Consider the following 21,676-nt stretch of genomic DNA (forward strand, 5'->3'; position numbering starts at 1 on the left):
CTGTCATAATTGTACATGCTCATTTTTCATATTTTTCCATTTATATTAACTTTGCCGTCATTTAACGCTCACTTAGTTGAGCGTTTAATCACTAATAATTTAATAACACTTTTAAATGTAATCTTTAGCAAATCTCAAAATCCAAAATATCCAATTTTTTATACTGTACTGTACATTATAATGTTGCAATTTAAAATGATACATTTTAGCTTTTAGTGTTTTTAAAAAAAAATTAAATTTCCCATTTTTATACTGTACATTATAATGTTGCAATTTAAAATGATTAATTTTAGTTTTTAGTGTTTTTTTTAATTATTATTATTAATTTGGACAAAATATTATAAAACTTTAATATCAGCTATGTATCAGTTATTGACTATAAAATTTAAAAATAATAGTTAAATGTGACCCGCTCTGGCGAAATGAGTCGGAAGTCGCAACATTCTATTTTAAGATATGGGACGATCATGTGGAAAAACAATGAAAAAAAATCAATTTTTTTTAAGCTAATTTCAAAGAACAGACTTTCAAAAATAATCTCCGAAAGTTTCGTAGTCCAGATAATTGAGTAAAGGTATTTAAATGGCTATTAAATTTGACATGGTTTTACTAAATTTGCTGGAAATGAACTTCTCAACTCCTCTCGTCACTTATGAGCATTTCCCGGTATCCCCTGAAACGTCACTATCTCTGCTCTACAAATATGGTGTTACACGTTGTATAGAACCAATCAAAAAGCTTAGAAATGTAAACACACTGACCTAAACGCTGATTTTTAACAATGGGAAGCCCCGTTTCGACTGACAGGAACGCGATCGGTCCAGCCATCCTCCTGTCAGACTAGCGCGCCTTATAAAATAAAACTCCCATTTGTGTGTCTCTCTTTAAAAGCCAATAAAAATTGAATCCATAAAGGTAGCACAAAAATTATTTTTGCATACAAAACCAAAGACTTTAAACTTTAATATCAAGCCTCCAACATGCTTCTGTTGCGTTGTTTTCACCCTCTAATGAGTCTGAGTAATATGCGTTTACAACAAAAATAGCACAGCAGCTAACTGAATACAAGTGTGTATATTTCACGTGCTCATAACTTCATGAAAAATGCACAGATCATAAAAATGGCACATCAATATTTAAAGCAGATTCTCAAGATTAAAACGAATCCAAAATCAATATAATATATTGCGTTGATCACAAGATATTACTCACGGAATGATTTAACATACTTGGCTAAAAACATGTCTCTCATCTCTCCGGGATGCAGTGTGTATCCAGTGTTACCGGACCCATTCATGTTCGTTTTCCAATGTGGAATAACACAAAATAGATATCATTTTAAAGCTTAGAATCTCATCTTTTTAATGCATCTAACCATTTTGAAAAACTCCCAAGGAGTGCTGAGAAGCACCTCTAAACCTGAGTTTATCGCCCGTTGGCGCCACCTGGCTGCGGAAAAGATGAACAACAATTTTTCAAACTATTCTTTATGCTATCACCACGAAATTTGAACCAGATGCAGCTCACATGTAGAAGAGCATCACCAAAAAAGAATTTTTTAGCGATCTTATTGTGTTCCTGAGTTATTCCATGTCAAATAAAAAAAAGAAAAATTATTTTTAAAAAAGTATATATATTTTTGTCTTTTATCATCTTTTTCTCAGCAAGAAAATGTCCAAATGTAATGTAATTTATATTTTCTTAAAATTTAAAATGTTTTCTATCAAATGATACCTACCTTTTGTCTCTTCTTGCTAGAGTTTTGGAGTTATGAGTCTTTACTTTTGTGTGTGTCGCTCAGAGAAAAAAAAAAAAAAAAAATCTCTAAAAAAGCCTTCAGGTCTTAAAAGGTTAATTCAAATAAATACTTTCAAATAATTTGAGCTTCAGCCTGGTTTAGCATTTATATATATAAAAATGTCTTTTGTCAAATTAAGCTGTAAAATAAATAGTTTATCCTTTTAAATGCAATGGATTTTGAAAGATATCAACAAAAAAACGGGCAAAAAACTTTAAAAGTGATTTTCTCAGGTTTTCAATTGGAAAAAGAGGGCAGACGACCATAATTCAAATGGGTATATCTTTAAAACCATTCAAGGTATGACTTTGACTAGGATATCATTTTAAAACTTATTGCCTCATCTTTCCATTAATACCAAAATCTCAATTTTGAAATTTGGGTCACTCATTTTGCTGGATCAGGTCACAAATTTCTCTGAATATTAAACTGAGATAAGAGAAAAAATATTTTTGCTATTTTAAAATTATATTAATTCACACAGGTTTTCCTAAAAATACGTTTGGTGAAAACAACTCTAAATATTATATCTGGGGCATAACCACCTTCTTCTCTCTTTCAGAACTCTCTAGGAAGGAACCCTCTAAATGGAGATGGCGTATTTCAAGAACAATTTTTGGGTAAGTCTGTCACATTTCTTATGCATTGGGTTTTTCATGTTCTAGCTTTGTTGCAGTACAGTAAGAGCAAATGTTTACTCAGCGTATGTTTTGTACAGTTGCTTTGTAAGCAGTTTGAGATACATATGCTGACTGTTTCAGTCACATCATTGAAATTATGAAGTAAGGATAGCGAGAGGAAAGAACAAAGAGAGAAAAAGTGTGAGAACAAAAGCAGAGGGCCAGGGCTTTGTCAGCTTTCCCATGAGGACAGCCGTGCTCTGCACTTTCCACACACCTGGCAGGGCTATTTCAGGTTCGTCCTACTTTAATACCAAGCCTGCCCCTCTCAAAGAACGAGTAAGAAGAGAGTAAAATCAAGCCAGAACATTCAAGAACTGCTGCAACTAAATGCAAGCCGTATTACACCAGTACAGAAGCCTTCCTTCCAGATAAAGACCTCCATATGTTAGAGAAGCTCACAACATCTGTGCCATCAAATTAGTTTTGTTTGAAAAGTAGTAAAGTGGCATTTAAACGTCACGTAAAAATAAACATGATACAGTGATTGGTTCCCTGCTGTTTAAGCTGAACACCCCTTCTTTCATTTGTAGTCTTGACTGGGGTTTTGTTTTTGAGTTCCTCTATTGTGTTCTTCTGTTTGGTTGCAGCCTCTGGTCTGCTGACCGGTTTTGGCCAGGTCATGTGGTTTGTCTGGCTTTGTGTCGCAGGACTGTGGTAGATGCAGAGTTCTCCTCTATTGTGTTCTAACACAAAGCTGGTGTAAAACACCCCCCAAAACTCCCAAGCATCCATGCAGAACTATTATTCACTCTGGACCCCCTCATCACTCATGCAGATGTATGCAGACGCTCTGGCCTGCACTCTTCCCTTAGTTCACTGACAAGCTACGCAATATCGCGTTCATTATCGAAGGCGATTCATCTGCGATAATGAACGCGATATTGCGTAGCTTGTCAGTGATCTACGGTTCTGTCTATTAAATGGCGCTCCATTTGAAAGCAGGTGATGGCGATTTCGCGGTAATCAGGGAACCGGCTTTACTGACGAAATTCGCGTGACAGTTGCATGCGATATATCGCCCAGCAGTACATTAAAGTAATTCTTTGTTCTGTAAAATGAGTTTCTTTTTTTGGTTGATGGCACTGAGGCTGCCTAAAGGGGCTTTTGCACCGAATAGTTCTAGGAACTAGGATAGTTCCCCAGGAGCTAATTTGTCCCCCAGGCCATGTTCCTGGTTGCATTTGCACTGGCAATAGGAACTCTGAAGCGTCCGACAGCGGCATCTTTAAGGGCGGCATGCTAAAAACTGGTGGATAGAGGATGCCGTGATCGGAGCTGTGTTTTTTGTGTGTCGTGGGTTTCGTGATAACGGAGATGGAATGTAAACAGAATTTACGTGACTGAAAGAACAAAAAGTGGGGCTAACAGACAAAATCTCCTATGATAACTTTCAGTATTAAATATCATCGAGGCGGAGAAAAGAATACAACCCTGTAGACAACAGGTAAATGCCGTTATCACTGTTTCCCATGTTCTTGAAGTAAATATGTTTACACAGCTTTTTAAAAATGCTGGGTGTCGGTGTTTGACATGCGTTTGACCAATCAACATGCACTTATATCACTGATAGTTCCTATAGTGCTGGTTTAGACCCTACTCTGAAGTAGGAGCTAATTTAGTTCCCCCAAAAGGAATTCCTAGAACTAAAATCGTTCCTAGTTCCTGTGGTGCAAACACGGCAAAATCCAAGTACTTCAGCCATTAGTTCTAGGAACTGTGAAAAGGTTCCTCTGGTGCGAAAACCCCTTAAGTTTCAATCATTGAGTGCCAGCAGTGTTTAAGGAGGAGAGTAGTGACAATCCAATCAATTCCTGATGGGTAAAAGTCTCACCCTAAAAGTTTTCTTGCTAAATATGCAGTTTCATTCAGAAATGCATCAGATTACAGAAGTAAAATGGATTGCAAATACTGATTCATGTTGACTTTAAAGAAATTAATTGTCATTCTAATGTGTGTCTGTGTCTGTGTGTGTGTGCATATAATGTGATCATAATTGCGCGTGTTTGTCTTGTTGTGTGTGTTCACCTGCTCTGACTGTTTCTCCAGCACTGAATAAAAACACCTGTATGAAATGACTGAAGCGACACATTTGGGTAATTACTGAAAATGCGTGATTAATTAAGTCTCAGAGAGGGAATTCACAATCACAGTGATTAAGCACTTGCCTTATTTAGCTCATACGTCTTCATCCCTATGACTGTCTTCAATCTGTTTTCTCCTCAGATGGAAAACAGGGCGTTCGGCAGGCTGTCAGGTGTTGTCTCACATCAGAGAGCTCATTTAGCAGCCTAATCAGTTCATTTAGTTTCACTCTTACTGTTCTGTTTCAATTTTGCGAGCTTGGATGCAGATATATTCTCAGTCTCACATTAAAGTGTTTGTGAAGCTTTGGAAGATTAGGGTTCATTAGTTGTAGAATATTGTTTAATGCATGACCTTAGATCAGGATTCTACAAAGCATGCATTTTCTCGCATTTGCCCATGAAAATGACTTTGGCCACACCAGTGCGAATGAAATGTACCACCCAATTAAACCTCATGAACTTATCTAGTACCATCAGAAAAAGAAAAAGAAAATGAACATGCCTTTATAATAGTAGACAGTGTCTTCCTTTCAGTATAGAAATTGTGCCTACTGAGTAAATCGCTATTCGTCCCCATTCATTTGTGTTTTGGATGACGATCCATCAGTTTCCTCTGTCATAGAGAGGCTTTTATGGCTTGTGCATGTAAGCAACTATCTACAACACCCCCTATGTATAGAATTTCTTTAAAAAAAAAAAATCTTCAGAGAACACTAGTGAGAGAATTCCTCCAGTCATTGTCCTGTCTACATTTCAAGACAAACATCACTGATACTGTATATCTGTCTTATTGTCCCATTCGTGTGATTTAATCAAGACTTGTCTAGATAAAGGTACAAGAGAGGAGGATGATGTACTTTAGGTCAGTCAGTGATTTCCCTCTTTCTCACCTAAGAGCTAATGCAGTTATTCATCACAGGTGACAGGACTGGGCCATGTGTGTGTGTTTTAACTGTAATACACAGTCAGCAGTAAGTCCTTTAACACTATAGACCTCATGCGCCAGAGAAACAAACACACAGCCATCTTTAGAACTTCCATTTTAGCGGTAGCTCTGTATATTTCTATGGCAAGAGTAATTAGCTGGTGAAGTGGATTTACTTATTGTAGAGTTAATGAAAATTATCATAAGCATTGTAATGTTTGAAGCGGATGTCATGAATGTCAGTAGACTGGGAAGATTTAAAAATGAGCGATTCATTCATAAATCCATAAGATCTTACCTTCATGCTGTGGAAGTACATACCGGAAGACAGAACCCAACGAGCGCAGTGCCAAAAAGGGGCAGGGCGGGGTGGGGCGGGGCTACACAAGGTCTAAACAGCATCTTTGGAGGGAATTCTGGGAAGTGAGCAAATAATCAAATATCCAGCATTTACATTGTTATGAACAATCTCACCTGAGATTCTGATCACGATACAAATGATAATGAAAATGAAATTCACTGAGAATTATTTTGATTTGGTTCTGAAAATTTAGATTTTGATTTAATACAGATTCATTCTGTTTCAGTTATAATGTTAATTGTGCTTACATGTTCTTATAGAGAAAGAAACTCTTTCTCTTGTAATGCTTTAAAGGTGCCATCGAACTTTTTTTACAAGATGTAATATAAGTCTAAGGTGTCCCCTGAATGTGTCTGTTAAGTTTCAGTTCAAAATACCCCATAGATTTTTTTTTTATTAATTTTTTTAACTGCCTATTTTGGGGCATCATTAACTATGCACCGATTCATGCTGCGGCCCCTTTAATTCCCCTCACTCCCCGCCCACGGAGCTCGCGCTTGCCTTAAACAGCATAAACAGCATAAAGTTCACACAGCTAATATAACCTTCAAAATGGATCTTTACAAAGTGTTCGTCATGCAACATGTCTAATCGCGTAAGTACAGTATTTATTTGGATGTTTACATTTGATTCTGAACGGGTTTGATAGTGCTCCGTGGCTAAAGCTAACATTACACACTGTTGGAGAGATTTATAAAGAATGAAGTTGTGTTTGTGCATTATACAGACTGCAAGTGTTTAAAAATGAAAATAGCGACGCCTCTTGTCTCCGTGAATATAGTAATAAACAATGGTAACTTTAACCACATTTAACAGTACATTAGCAACATGCTAACGAAACATTTAGAAAGACAATTTACAAATATCACTAAAAATATCATGATATCATGAATCATGTCAGTTATTATTGCTCCATCTGCCATTTTTTGCTGTTGTCCTTGCTTGCTTACCTAGTCTGATGATTCAGCTGTGCACATCCAGACGTTAATACTGGCTTGTGTAATGTCTTGAATGGCTGGCATATGCAAATATTGGGGTCATACATATTAATGATTCCGACTGTTACGTAACAGTCGGTGTTATGTTGAGATTCGCCTGTTCTTCTGAGGTCTTTTAAATAAATGAGATTTACATAAGAAGGAGGAAACAATGGAGTTTGAGACTCACTGTATGTCATTTCCATGTACTGAACTCTTGTTATTTAACTATGCCAAGATAAATTCAATTTTTAATTCTAGGGCACCTTTAATATATACAGAGCAGTAATTCAAATGTAGTCAAACCGCTGATCTGTTTTAACTAAAAGAATCAACTCAGAAGAGTCATTTGTTTCAGGAATCAGATGGGCAGCGCTGTACATACAAGATTTCACACAGCCAAAACAGAATACTATAAAAGATAGATTGTGGGATTTTAAGAATTGATATCGAGAACAAGAACAACTTCACCCAGTCCTGCTCTTTCTCAGGCTATGGTGAGCTCATGGATCTGCACTGACATTAGTATGTGAAAAGGTTTTTTTGAGGGACTGTAGTGTTTTGTTCTGTTGCTTGTCATTTGTGTGTGTTTAGTGGATCTCACATGATTGCCTCATTGCCGTGAGCATCATGGCACTGGAACGCCTTGCAATCATCCAATTACAACTTCCATGAGACATTGCTCATTCATCAAACTCCATATTAGTCCTTCTTACAAGCTGCTAAAGTCATCATCCCTGCTTGTGTGTTTACAGCAGAGGGGTAATTAAAATCAAGTGAGACTGGTTAGTTCTTCAGGCTAACACAAGTTGTCATTGTGAGTTGGTTCTTGGAAGAATCTACTGTTAAATGTTCAGCCTCACGCTCAGACTGACTTTCAACAGAGAAACCCATAGACACGGCATGACTGGAAAGTTTTAATTTGAAATGATTCCTGAATAGATTTATAAACCCTGAACTTAGAATATCTCTCAAATTGATGACTTAACACACTTAACACATTACAAATAGATTTTAGGGAATCCAGCTATCTAAAAATGTTTTCTTATATTATTAAAGGCACAATAAATTAAATATATATAATATAAATATATATAAAAAATATCCCACAATTAAAATATCCAAAAACCACTAGAACAGGATTATATATTTTGTTGACTTGTGTACTTCCAAAAATAGTTAAATCCAGATAAATAAGCAATTTAACCAGGACATGGACCATGTTCGTGCGTCGCCTATCAATGACATCATACCCACATTACCCTCGGTAGAAACCGTGGAAACACCAAAGACGCCTTAATATATTATATGTTTTATTAGACAGGTGAGCATCAGTTTGGATGGATACATTCATCGACAGAAAACTAATCATGTTATAAAGCTCAAAACAGTAAGTCTCGTTTCATGATTTAACAGCCTAATATTGATATAGCTTACTGCAGTGTGCATTGAGTGTCTCTTAGCGAACACAGAGTAGCACTATAACAACTTTCAGCACACAAATCTATCTAATATGATAAAACAGCACTGCTTTACCCCACATACGCTTGATCGGAAGAAGCGGAAGCAGCAACTGCGGCATAATAAAAGTTTCACTGCTCTCGAGACGTGTCACGCTCGTCTCTCATTAGCAATCGCTCCTGCTCTGCTTCATACTACAGTAACGTTAATACTCTCATTCATGAACATGATTTCTGCCCAAAATCCCGATTCCCAATTCTTTTCCAACAGCTGTAGACGTGAAGACAACACCTCCGATGATTCCGTGAAATCAAGGCGTCATCAAGCTACACCTTTTGTTTTGAATAAGCGACCTCTAGTGGCAAAAATTTACATATTGTGCCTTTTAAATTGTTTTAATTTACATCTTGAGTTATGCATTTTTTGCATACTAATTTTCTCTGCTTTTATTATTATTATAAGGTGGATTTCATTTTTAATTTTATGTTATAATCTTGTGTGAAAGGTGCTATACAAATAAATGTTATTATTATTATTCTAAGAGACCCCCAGCTAGTCACAGATGAGTTAATGTATTTTTTTATTACAATAGTTTTTTATTTATAGTATTTATAATAATTTTATAATATAAAACACATGTATATATCAAAGCTTTTCTCCACTTCCTTAGAATTTGTAACAATCCTTGGACTTTTTTGAACAAGACAGAATACTTCAGCCCCTCTCTAGCACCGACACACACATATGCCTGTCACCTTATGGAATGAGCTGTCATGTGTCTCCCACTCTCTCACAGTTACCAGGGGAACCCTGTCGCTTTAGCAACCGCTATCTTGGTAGGAGACACGTTAATACCGAGCGGATTGGAGTTGCTCTTTCAACACCTGCAGCTCTGCTTAATGTCATCGCAGCCATCCGCTTGCGTTTTATTTCTCGCTCCCTGTCTGTCATGCCCTCTTCAAACATAAAGCGTCCTCTGTGGCGGCATCACGTTAGATAAGCTGAATGGCAGATACTGCTGTATGCTTTGCAAATGAACTTCAGGGAATGAAGCTATGAAAGAACAGACATATTTTGGACGTCAGCAGATGGGCTATCATTCAATTTTTTTTCAGCAATGAATTCTGACTGAAGTATCCAGGGGAAAAGACTGTCAGTTTTTGCCTGCCAGATAATTGTTTACCATCATATATATAAAGAAAGAGGGAAGAGAAAGAAAGAAGCAGAAGATAGTGAGAGACGGCTTTTAAAGGGGTGCTGCTGTACCTGTGCTGTGTGGGCAGAGCAGAGAAAATCATGGGAGATCGGCTTTCCAAAGGGGTCGGGTTTCAACAAGCATACTGGCCACACAACAAACATCAGCTGTTGTTTTTCATTTAATTTTAACATTGAAATTACATGTTGGTTGCAACTGGTTCACTTGGTTCAACTGTTGTTTTGTGACCACAGTTCTTTAAAAAGCACTATACTGTGATTATGTACAGCATAAAGGACTGACACTAAACAACAGAAGGGTCCATGGGTAACTGATACCTAGTCTGGATCTGACTATAGAGCATAAGAGTGAACCCAACTTTTTCAGTGACCTTTTTTTTCACATTATTGAAAAGTATTTTAAAATCCTTATGAAAAAAAATAAAGTCTTCTTAAGCCAACCACAACATTACAACATTTTATTCAAAATAAAATTATCTGATTGATTGATTTGGTTCAGTTCTCTTTTACCACACAATAAAATAGTAGCAGCTCTCTGATTGGCCAAAATCTATTCTGATAACCTCTACTTTTCCCCGTGGAACACAAAAGCTTGACCTCTGACCTGTTTTGTTTTTTTTAATGATCTGAATGTCTGAGTTTTGTATTTTAGATTGTTGAACTTGGAGGTCTTCATTTGTAAACTTGAAGCTGCAGTATTTTGTAATCTGAATATTTACATGTAATTTCAACTCAGGACATAAAAATTTAGAAACATAAATGTGTAAAATGCACCACAAAAAAAAATCAATTTTGTTAATTGTCACAAATGTTTATAATTCAAATATACACGATTCAAATTGGAAGCATGTTTCCGCCACTAAATAAAAAAATAAAAAAGGTAATTGCGACTTTATCTCAAAATGCTGACTTTTTTTCTCAGAATTGTGAGACAGAATTGTGAGTTATAATGTCAGAATTGTGGGAAATAAAGTCGGAATTGCGAGATATAAATGCGAGATGCTTTTCTCGCAATTCTGACTTTTTTCCTACAATTGCGAGTTTATATTTTGCAATTCTGACTTTTCTCAGAATTGAGGTATAAAGTCGCAATTGTGAGTTAAGTCCAATTCTGAGGGGAAAAAAAGACTTTCTTCTCAGAAGTGCGAGTTTATATCTTTTACATTTGTGACTTTATAACTCACAATTCTGACTTTATATCTCACAATTATAACTCACAATTCTTACTTTCTAACATGCAATTGCAACTTTATATCTCACAATTCTGACTTTCTAACATGCAATTGCAACTTTATATCATGCAATTCTGACTTTATAACTCGCAATTGCGAGTTTATTTCACAATTCTGAGAAAAAAAGTCTGAATTGTGACGTGAACTCACAATTGTGAGAAAAAGTCTGAATTGTGAGATAAAAAGTCACAATTACCTTTTATGCAGTGGCAGAAACAAGCTTCTATACAAATTTAAACTATAAGATATGCCAGAAAAATAATCCATTTTTTTAATGTCACATTTAAAATTTACATTTACAGAAGTCTAATTCATTTTCTAGACTTGTAGCCCACCAGTTTTTCACTTTCTTAATGACATAGATCTAAAAAGATTCAGTTTAGACTTAAGTGAAGTTTTTAAAAGAGGGCTAATTTACACAAATGTCTTCATCTACGATACTCGTATTTGATGTCAACATTTGTGCAGTTGAATGTTGGAAGCAGGTTTTGTTTTGTTGTATGATTTGCCCTGTCCAGTTTCTATGGACGGTGGGAATTTTGTCAATCTGTTTTTTACCTGGGAAGTTCTTGTGTGGAGGTATTTATGGCCACTTACTGCTCTGGTTCTGTCATTTCTTTCTCTCTCTCTCCTTTGTTGACATTTTTCTGTTTGCTAAAAGAAAGGGGGCTATTTTTATACTTGCTAACTGTTACCGCAGGATGTGCTGATACTTTGTTCCAAAGGTTATCATCTGAGGATCTCCCTACTGGGCCTTGGCCTTTGAGGGAAATCTGGGAGAAGTGTTGTGCTCCTTGCTCACGTGGCATGTCTTGCACACACTGCTGTGCTATTCTTTTGTTGTTGTGTTTTCACTACTCCAGACATCCCGCCCTGCTGCAAAAAATCATTTCCAGGAAATCCAGGAATCATTTCACATTTCATTACATTATATTGTATTATATTATTATATTATTTTTGTAATCATAAAATATGTATGATAAAAGTATTATTTCTTTAAAAATGTGTATTTCTGTAAATGACAGTCGAGATTTTCACTTGTATTTTTCACAACCAGAGGGATGGGGGGTTGCTGGGTTATTCTCTGGATGGAATTTTTCCACTTCGGTGGACAATAAAAGAAAAATGCTTGGTTTGTTTTTGTTTGTCTTTGATTCGATTCGGTGTCCTTTTATGCCAAAAACAAAACAAAAAGTCAGACTGTCATTCTTACATTGCATTCCCTAAAGAAATACTGAACAAGATGGTTTTATTTACTTTTCTTTGCATTTTTTTGAATTGGTAAATAGTACATTTTGTCCACCCCAAGCTGATTTTTAATAGTTTCTTCTCTTGGTTAATTGTAGTTCTCCCTGACCCTGATCTCTTATGTGTTCTGAAAATTATGAGAAGTTTTTGTCAGTGTTTGTTTAGAAATACTGACATTCTGTACAAGCACATATTTTGTGCCCGCTGTGGCCAATGGCCCACAATCGACAGCCCAGTCTTCCCAGTCTTCCTCTTGCTATTTTTATTTTAACACATACTATTTGTTTCTCGTGATGATTCATTTTGTACCTTATGTTGGTGTTTTTGTTTGTTCACAGGGGGAGAAGAATGCAGGTTTTGACGTTCTCTACCACAACATGAAGCATGGACAGATCGCCACCAAAGAGTTGGCTGAGTTCGTGCGTGAGAGGTGAGATGTTGTTTTGGGAGGAGTTGTCATGGTGATGAGAGGAGGGGTGATATGGTCTAACTGGTACTGACAGGAGTGTGACGTGGAATTTGTTTTCTACTCCTCGCTTCTTGTGTTTCTAACTCAGCAGTAGCTGTTTTATTTACATCAAAAGTGGAATATTCATGTTATAACGTCCCTTTATGTTATGCTGTATTGTACTATATGTCGTATTTGATTTTTTTTATATATATCTTAGAAAGTTATGTTACACTCTTACGTTACATTATATTACATCTTTATCTTATTTAATGTTACATGACATGCTGGGGTTTGTTGTTTCTTTAATGTTATGTATTGTCATATATTATGTTACGTTATTCTATTCTATGATGTTTTGTCTTATTTGATCTTATATGATATTAGATGATGTTACATTTTTCTACTTTATTTTGTGTTGTTAGTGTTTTTTGTCTTATTATATAGTGTTACATTACATTATGCTACATTATCGTGCTGTTTTGTCTTATTTGATCTTATTGTATCTTTCATATTGTTACAATACGTTATGCTGTTACGTCACGTTATTGTGATGTTACATGTTTTCCTTCGCTGTTACATTGTTAGTGTTATGTTTAGTCTTATACAGTATAATGTTATGTTATGCTACATTACATTATTGTAATGTTTTCTTATTTGATCTTATTGTATCTTATATAATGTTATATTTTGTAACAATATTATGTTATTGTCTTAATTGAACTTATGTGAGTTACATTACTTTTTGTTCGTGTTATGTTTTGTCTTATTTTTTTATCGTATAAAGTTACTTTAAGTTATGCTACATTGCATTATTGTAATATCTTTTTACTTGATCGTGTTGTATTTTATGTAATGTTACAATATGTTATGCTATATTACATTACATTTTTATTATTTTAATATTGTTACATATATGTATTAATAACAGTAAATTATGCATAATTGCAAGCAACTGACCTTAAACCAATCCCTAACCCTAATTATCTTGTAAATACATGTTGTTAATTAATTTTACTCAGTATTAAATATATAAATACACTGTAAAAAGGGCACCTCAAAATAAAGTGTAACCTAATATTACATTACAGTAACAACGCAACATAGCCTAGCATAATGTAATGCTATGACTGATATCATTGCATGTAATCTTATTATATGGCATATTATCTTTTTCTTTTTTGCTCGAATTGCTTTCTCTGTTCCATTACTTGCTTTCTCCACATCACAGTGCTGTCTTTCACTAGAGTGTCAAAACACACTAACCTGAGAGGAGCAGAGCAGTCAACAAAGTGCTCACTGTCCACTCATACACGTCCACAAATTCAAGGCAGCGCAGAAGTCAGAAAATCAGAAAATGCCTTATGTATCCAGTGGATAAAACAGATGGAAGATTTATCGTTTCACCCTTCCACTGAGAGCATATGTGGGACCTGTGAACGTTCCTTTTGTTCTGTAGTAGACACTTGAGTTGGAGCTAATTGCAATAATTAAAATGAAAACTCCATAACGACTCTCTCATTCTGCAGAGAGAACAGAGACTATTTAGAGCTCCGCCAAGCCCACTGCCAACTTTCATAGTCTCTTCTATCCATTATAATGGAGCTGGATGCAGGCACCCTCCGTCATGGACTGAAGGATTAAATTGTATTTTTGTGTGTGTGTGTTAGAAATCTGTCCAGGAAAGCCCTGGAGGAGAGTGCTGAGAAATTGAGAGAGACAAATAGGTCCCTGATAAAAGCATAGCTTGTGCAATAAATTACATAAATCAATTTTCAAAGGCCATTTTTTTATCTACTCAGGACATTGTGCCTCAAAGTGTCTCTGTTCCTTGAAGAATCTGAATTGACTGTCCCAACAGAAACAAAATTTCACTTATAAGAATAAAATAAGAGGATAAGGCCAACAATATAGCCCGGCACACTGGGATAATAATGACAACATCCTTTTTCCCATGAGCAGACTTTCCCAAGTCAGAACAAAAAAGCTTGGCTTATCGAGAAGGCGGATCACACAGTGGTTGATAACAAATATTTGGTGTTTCCAGCTGTGGCTGTGGAGAGCTACAATGTTTTTTCACTTTTGATTCAGTTTTTGTCCTGATGGTCCATGGTTTCCCATACAAAAACTTATCATGTATGTAACCATACAGTAGTACAGTTCTTACAGTTATCAAAATTATTGTAAATTCACATGGGGCCTCCTTAAAAAGACTTTCTTTTTTTAATCTAATTAACATTTTTTTATTTACTCTGGTAATACCACATTACCACAGTAGTAACTATGACATTTTGGTAAAGACTGTGATTATCATGGTAATTTGTTGTAAGTTTTTTTTTTTTTTTTTTTCACAAATAAAAAAGTGTGTGTGTGTACCATTGCAAATATAAACACTTAGCACCAAGCACTGAAGAACTGTTTGTGATCTTTGAGGCATTAATATTGGTGCTTAATCATTTTTGTTTGAAAGTATTTTTGACATTTGTGTTTGTGTTTGTATTTAAGGGCGGCCGTTGAGGAGACTTACTCGAAATCCATGAGCAAACTCGCCAAGATGGCTAGCAATGGAAGCCCTCTTGGGTGAGTGATGGCATTACTGTTATTATGAGATATGATTTTGAAATTTTACATGAGAGGTTGATCAGAGTAGACATAATATTGTACTTTAAGGTATTTTGTGTTGAAAATCACCATTACCCTCTGATTTTATGTCATCTGGAGAGGAACAAAACAAAACATTGAAAAGTTTTCTCTTGAAAAGTTTGTCATGCTGCTGCTGCTTTACAGATACTTATCATACTTATCAGCAGGGAGATTCAAGCAGATTGCATGCATGTATTTTTGTATGCACGAGTTTTTGCCCCTGTATGTAATTGGACGAAAAGTCATTGCTATGGTTAGCTCTTTCCTCTGCTTTCTTCGTCTCACTTCCTGTCTGCACAACATGTGCCAGTTGTCACAAAACAATCACGCAGCACTCTAACACTGTAAAATCTGACTTTGCAAAGATGCAAAGTTAGCATAGAATCAAATTTGTAAATAATTACGAGCATAAATACAAAGCTAATAGAAATGTAAACGTTTTATTTGGTCATGCAGTTTTTATAAAACTTTTTTTTCCTATGAACTTTAAAGGGTTAGTTCACCCAAAAATGAAATTTCTGTCATTAAGTACTCACTCTCATGTCATCCCAAACCCCCAAGACCTTCATTCAAATATCTTCTTTAAGATATTTTTGATGAAATCCGACAGTTTCTGAACTGCACACAGCTTTTGAGGTCCAGAAAAGTAGTAAAAACATTGTTAAAATAGTCAACGTGACTACAGTGGTTCAACCTTAATGTTATGACAAGAATACATTTTGTGCGCAAAAACAAAACAAAAATAACGACACGTGTACAGTGTCGGCCAATACTGAGCCGGTGTTCGGACATAGAACCTGGAAGTGCTGCACGTTCACTACGTCAACAGCATAGGAGACTGACAGGGAAGAGAAGAAATTGTTGAATAAAGTCATTATTTTTGTTTTGTTTTTGTACAATTTCTTAAGGTCTTACAGGTTAGGGATGACATGAAGGTGAGTACTTAAAGGTGCTAAAGAGGATGTTTTGTTTTATACATTTTTGCAATATTACTTGAAACTGTCTTTACTAACTGATAAAAGACTATTTATTAGGTGCACTGAAAGGAATAATATTAATATACATCATCTGTGCACGAGGTAGGGCCTTAAAAACATCAGCCAATCGTTTACGTGATCATCGCGTAAACGATTGGCCCTCTGGCTTGTCAATCACTGCCGTGACGTTCCTTGTGAGAGACGTGTGCGGATTGGCCCTCTGGCTTGTCAATCACTGCCGTGACGTTCCTTGTGAGAGACGAGCGCGGCTGCACGCTCCAGTAACTTTCCACACTCTACAGGCGCCGCATGCAATGTTTTTGTCAGGAGACAGGGGTAACAACTGCAGATTATGAGTTACATGCGGTGAGTCCAACATAATGAATCCACTAACATGACACAGCGAATGCCGGTGGTAAACACTCGTGTTCCAATACTCGTGCACGAGTTTTGGGAGGTGTTCCCTCGAAATTCTTACGCATGCGCTCATTTCAAAAACTCAGTAACAGTCTTTGGTTTCTCAGTCAACGAAAAGATCCTCTTTAGCACCTTTAATGACAGAAATTTCATGTTTGGGTGAACTAACCCTTTAAGTTTGGGAATATGTAGAAAATGTAGCACTTCAATACATCAGCATCTAACCACCTGCTTTGCTCCCCAGCACGTTTGCCCCCATGTGGGACGTGTTTCGTGTGTCCTCTGACAAACTGGCCCTCTGCCACCTGGAGCTCATGAAGAAGATGAACGACCTTATCCGTGACATCAATAAGTACAGCGAGGAGCAGGTCAAAATTCACCGCAAGGTAAATGAAGGGCTTTTAAATGGATTGAATCTTTCATGTCTCATGTCTTTCCGATCCCCTGCAGTACTTCAGACTGTTATGAACAAGTGCATTGAGTTCTAATGTTGTGCGTAATATCTCGATTGTACTGTATATTAAAATATGTTATGTCTTATGTAGACGAAAGAGGAAGTGATTGGGACTCTGGAGTCAGTGCAGTCTCTTCAGGTGCAGAACGCCCACCTGCAGAAGGCAAGAGAAGGCTACCACAGCAAGTGTGTAGAGCTGGAGAGACTACGCAAAGAGGCAGTGCCTCAGAAAGAGCTGGAAAAGGTGCTTGTGTGTGAGAGAGGAGACATTAAAGTCCAAAAATGAACATTACTGACCACACAAAGTACACAAAAGCACCATAAAAGTGGTCTATATGACTTGTGCGCCGCGTCATATAATAGTTTAATGTGATGAAAAGCCAAAATTGAAGTTATTTACAGATTGGTTGGACTTGAGAACCGGGTCAGTCAGATTTGTGAACCAAATAAAAATTGGTTAACAAAGCAGCCATCACTACTTTTCTCTTTAAAGGTGCCATCGAACATTTTTTTACAAGATGTAATATAAGTCTAAGGTGTCCCCTGAATGTGTCTGTGAAGTTTCAGCTCAAAATACCCCATAGATTTTTTTTAATTAATTTTTTTAACTGCCTATTTTGGGGCATAATTAGAAATGCGCCGATTCAGGCTGCGGCCCCTTTAATTGCTCGCGCTCTCCGCCCCCTCCCGAGCTCTCGACTCTATCGTTGCATAAAGAAAGTTCACACAGCTAATGTAACCCTCAAAATGGATCTTTACAAAGTGTTCGTCATGCATGCTGCATGCATACATCGGATTATGTGAGTATTGTATTTATTTGGATGTTTACATTTGATTCTGATTCTAGAGTTTGAGGCTATGCTCCGTGGCTAACGGCTAATGCTATACTGTTGGAGAGATTTATAAAGAATGAAGTTGTGTTTATGCATTTATACAGACTGCAAGTGTTTAATAATGAAAATAACGACGGCTCTTGTCTCCGTGAATACAGTAAGAAACGATGGTAACTTTAACCACATTTAACAGTACATTAGCAACATGCTAACGAAACATTTAGAAAGACAATTTACAAATATCACTAAAAATATCATGTTATCATGGATCATGTCAGTTATTATCGCTCCATCTGCCATTTTTTGCTATTGTTCTTGCTTGCTTACCTAGTCTGATGATTCAGCTGTGCACAGCTCCAGACGTTAATACTGGCTGCCCTTGTGTAATGCCTCGAACATGAGCTGGCATATGCAAATATTGGGGGTGTACATATTAATGATCCCGACTGTTACGTAACAGTCGGTGTTATGTTGAGTTTCGCCTGTTCTTCGGAGGTCTTTTAAACAAATGAGATTTATATAAGAAGGAGGAAACAATGGAGTTTGAGACTCACTGTATGTCATTTCCATGTACTGAACTCTTGTTATTTAACTATGCCAAGGTAAATTCAATTTTTAATTCTAGGGCACCTTTAACGCCATAGACACCTAAGGCAGATGTCAAGATTTTCTCAGAATAATGGCATAAATTTGAATTAAAGTTTGAAAATATGAAAAAAGCGACCAGTACCACAATTCTTCATGATTCTTGTGTTCCACTGAAGAAAGAAAGTCTATGAGTTTAAGTTTTGAATGACTTAAAGGCAGCTTTTTCATTTTTGCTTGAACTAATGCTTTAAGCTGGTACCCTTCTTGCATTGTCTTGAAGGTTTTGTGACCTTGAAAAATGAAGGCTTAATTTCTAGCTTTGCTAATATATTTTCATCTGTCTCTTTCTCTTTTCTCAGGCTGAGCTGAAATCAAAGAAGGCGGCTGAGTCATTTGCAGGCTCTATAGAGAAGTTTAATCGAGCTGGAGGAGACTTTGAACAGAAAATGAGTGAATCAGCTCAGGTTGGTGATTTGACAGTTGAGGGTTTTTTTCCAGCCCTGCTGGGCGCATTAGTGCAGACCACAGTTGCATGTGTGAAATATCTTTAAAGCAGATAATAAGCTAGGTTAGCTCGCAAACTCTCATAATCAAGACCTTCGGAGCAAATTTTAGAGCATTTCTATGAGCTCAATAAAGCAATGTAAAGTTACCATGACTACGAGAGCCATTAAAGCAGTCTGTTTGACAAAATGATTACATGCCTACAGTCTATTTCTGCCTGGTGTCGGCCTGCATGTATGAATAATTTGAGAGCGAAGAAAGGATGAATCTGTAAAGTTCTTACCTCACAAGTCATGGTATCCCCCTAATTAGGGCATCAGTCAACAATAATCTTAAAATTATAGAGGCTGACCACTATTAAATGCTAGGGCCAGTTCTTTTTAAACTCAAGCAAAAGTTCAACTATATGGTCCTGATCTACTGAGATTTCAAATAAAGGCTGCAACTATACTTGTGCAACCTAAGAAATTGCTTTTCTGCTCCATCTGTTGAATTGTCATCACCATCAGACAGAAAATAACCATATTTTGCATATCACACATGTATTCAATGGTTCAGCCCTTATTTTGATTTCTGTTGTTCCTACTTACTAATAGGATTATCTAAATATTTCCAAAAAAAGGTCAAATATTGAAACAAGACTTTAAAAAAACTGCTTAAATGTTCTGTTGTGCTTTCTATTCATCAAATCCTGATAAAATGTATCATGGTTTCCGTAAAAAAACATTAAGCACAAACATTTTCATTATTGATAATAATAATAAATGTTTTTTTGAGCACCAAATCAGCATATTAGAATGATTTCTGAAGGATCATGTGACACTGAAGACTGAAGTAATGGCTCAGGAATAAATTACATTTTAAAGTATATTAAGTATCAAATAAATGTATCCTTGATGAGCATAAAGAAAAAACATTCAAAATTTCTTACCAACTTCAAACTTTTAAACTGTCAGTAGAGGTCAGTAGCTTCTCTTTACATTTGTCCTTCCACATCTGCAGAAATTTCAGGACATTGAGGAGGCTCATTTACGACAGATGAAACTACTGATCAAAGCGTATTCACACTCTATTGAAGACACACACGTACAGGTTGGGCAGGTATGGCTCGCATAGACCACTCTTGAGTTTGCCTACTCTGTTTGATTTCTGTAATTATGCTGAAAACTGTTCAGACGAATTACCCCTGTGACTCACAGTTGATCTGGTCAGCGTGGTCTTGACTGATAAAATCTTGTTCTATCACCTTCAGGTGCATGAGGAATTCAAGCAGAACGTGGAGAACATTGGCATTGAGAACCTCATTCAGAAATTTACAGAGCAGAAGGCAACAGGAAAGGAGAGACCCGGTGAGTCACAGATATATAAAACACTTATCTGTCACATCTATCATTTCAGATAAACTTTCTGGTTTCTCAGACATAGATAAAGGGTGGCCAAAGATGAAAAACGGATTTTCAAGTAGATAGCGCAGTATGCTCCAGTACCAGGCTGAGTTTATGTCTGAAAACTTGCCCCTGAAGAAATTAGAAATGTCTAATATAATATTCAGCACATTTGAATGATTGACTTTTATATTGCATTTCTGTTTTACTGGATAATGATGCATAGAAAATCATTCTTCTGCAAATTTTATAATTTGAAAACTTTGAAAATGTAGTGCTGAGCTTCAAACTTTCATTAAATACTATGTGTATGTGTGTGAATAAGGTCCAGTAGGGTTTGAGGAGTATCTGTCCTCCCTGGTATCTGAGAACAGTAAAAAGAGTCGTGCTAAAGCCTTCAGGATCCCCGGCTTAGGAAAGAGAGACAAGGAACCCGATTCAACGTGAGTCATGCATTCATATGAAACACAGTACATTTTAATGTTGTAGATCAAGTCTGAAACCACCATAGACTTTCAGAGTGACACCCACAATCGTTCACAACAGTGGTTGATCGAAATGAGTTTTTCAGTTAACAAATCTTCTAGATTGTTATACGCTGAATGACTTTTCATACTTCTTTTGTCCTTTAGGGATTCAGCTGTGGCAGATGCTCTTGTGAGTTCTCATAACACACAAACACACACACACACATGTTTGTTTCACTATATTAACAAGGACATTGCTTAGACTTCCATTGCTCAGGTTAAACTTACACATCACCCCTAAACCTACACATCACAACAAACATGTGCAAAATACTAGATTTAAATAAAAAGTATGAGCTGATTTATAAGCTTTTTTAACTAGTGAGGACCAGTGTCTTTACTATTTGGCTGTAATAATATTTCACTATATAAGTGAGGACATTTGGCCCTCACAAGTATAGCCAAACCTACACACACACACATACACACACAATTTGCTATATTGATTTTACACACACACACACACACAGAACAGGTTCAGATTACTGGTCTTGTATTATCAGCTGTTCTTCTGTAACTCTTCTTAGAGCATCTGAAAAAGTCTCCTCTCAAACCAGTTGTTAGTTTATTAACACGCATACGCAGACCATAGATGCAGTATTCGTGAGGACTTCTAAAAGACTGATATATGTTTTAATAATTGAAATATAATTCATTCCAAATCTTCAGTTACATGTTTTAATATGAACACTTTCATTTCATTTCAACTAATTTGGAGATGCCCATCAATTCAATTCATGGCCATCAATTCAATTCAGTTAAGTGAGTCAAATGTTGATTAAATGATTCATTCAGTGAAGGAGAGGTCAGACTGATTCAAAGCGAGTCTTTTTGAATCATTCATTAGCAGAACTGGCTCATAAGAATCTTTTGTTAGTGAATCAAATTACACTGGTTATGATGTACAGTACAGTCC

General features: G+C 36.3%; 1 protein-coding gene across 1 annotated transcript in view; it reads left to right on the top strand.

Annotated features, from left to right (window-relative positions):
- The window catches only part of fcho1 (FCH and mu domain containing endocytic adaptor 1), a 52,403-nt gene that overhangs the window by 13,452 nt on the left and 17,275 nt on the right, over positions 1–21,676 (top strand). The window contains 10 exon segments of the mRNA XM_048209272.1: positions 2,361–2,418; positions 12,323–12,414; positions 14,938–15,012; positions 16,714–16,855; positions 17,015–17,167; positions 18,704–18,808; positions 19,851–19,949; positions 20,101–20,197; positions 20,559–20,676; positions 20,866–20,890. Coding sequence (XP_048065229.1) covers positions 2,386–2,418; positions 12,323–12,414; positions 14,938–15,012; positions 16,714–16,855; positions 17,015–17,167; positions 18,704–18,808; positions 19,851–19,949; positions 20,101–20,197; positions 20,559–20,676; positions 20,866–20,890 — 939 coding nt within the window. The 5' untranslated portion in view covers positions 2,361–2,385.

This window comes from Megalobrama amblycephala, linkage group LG12, assembly GCF_018812025.1.
Source record: "Megalobrama amblycephala isolate DHTTF-2021 linkage group LG12, ASM1881202v1, whole genome shotgun sequence".
Taxonomy (NCBI): Eukaryota; Metazoa; Chordata; class Actinopteri; order Cypriniformes; family Xenocyprididae; genus Megalobrama; species Megalobrama amblycephala.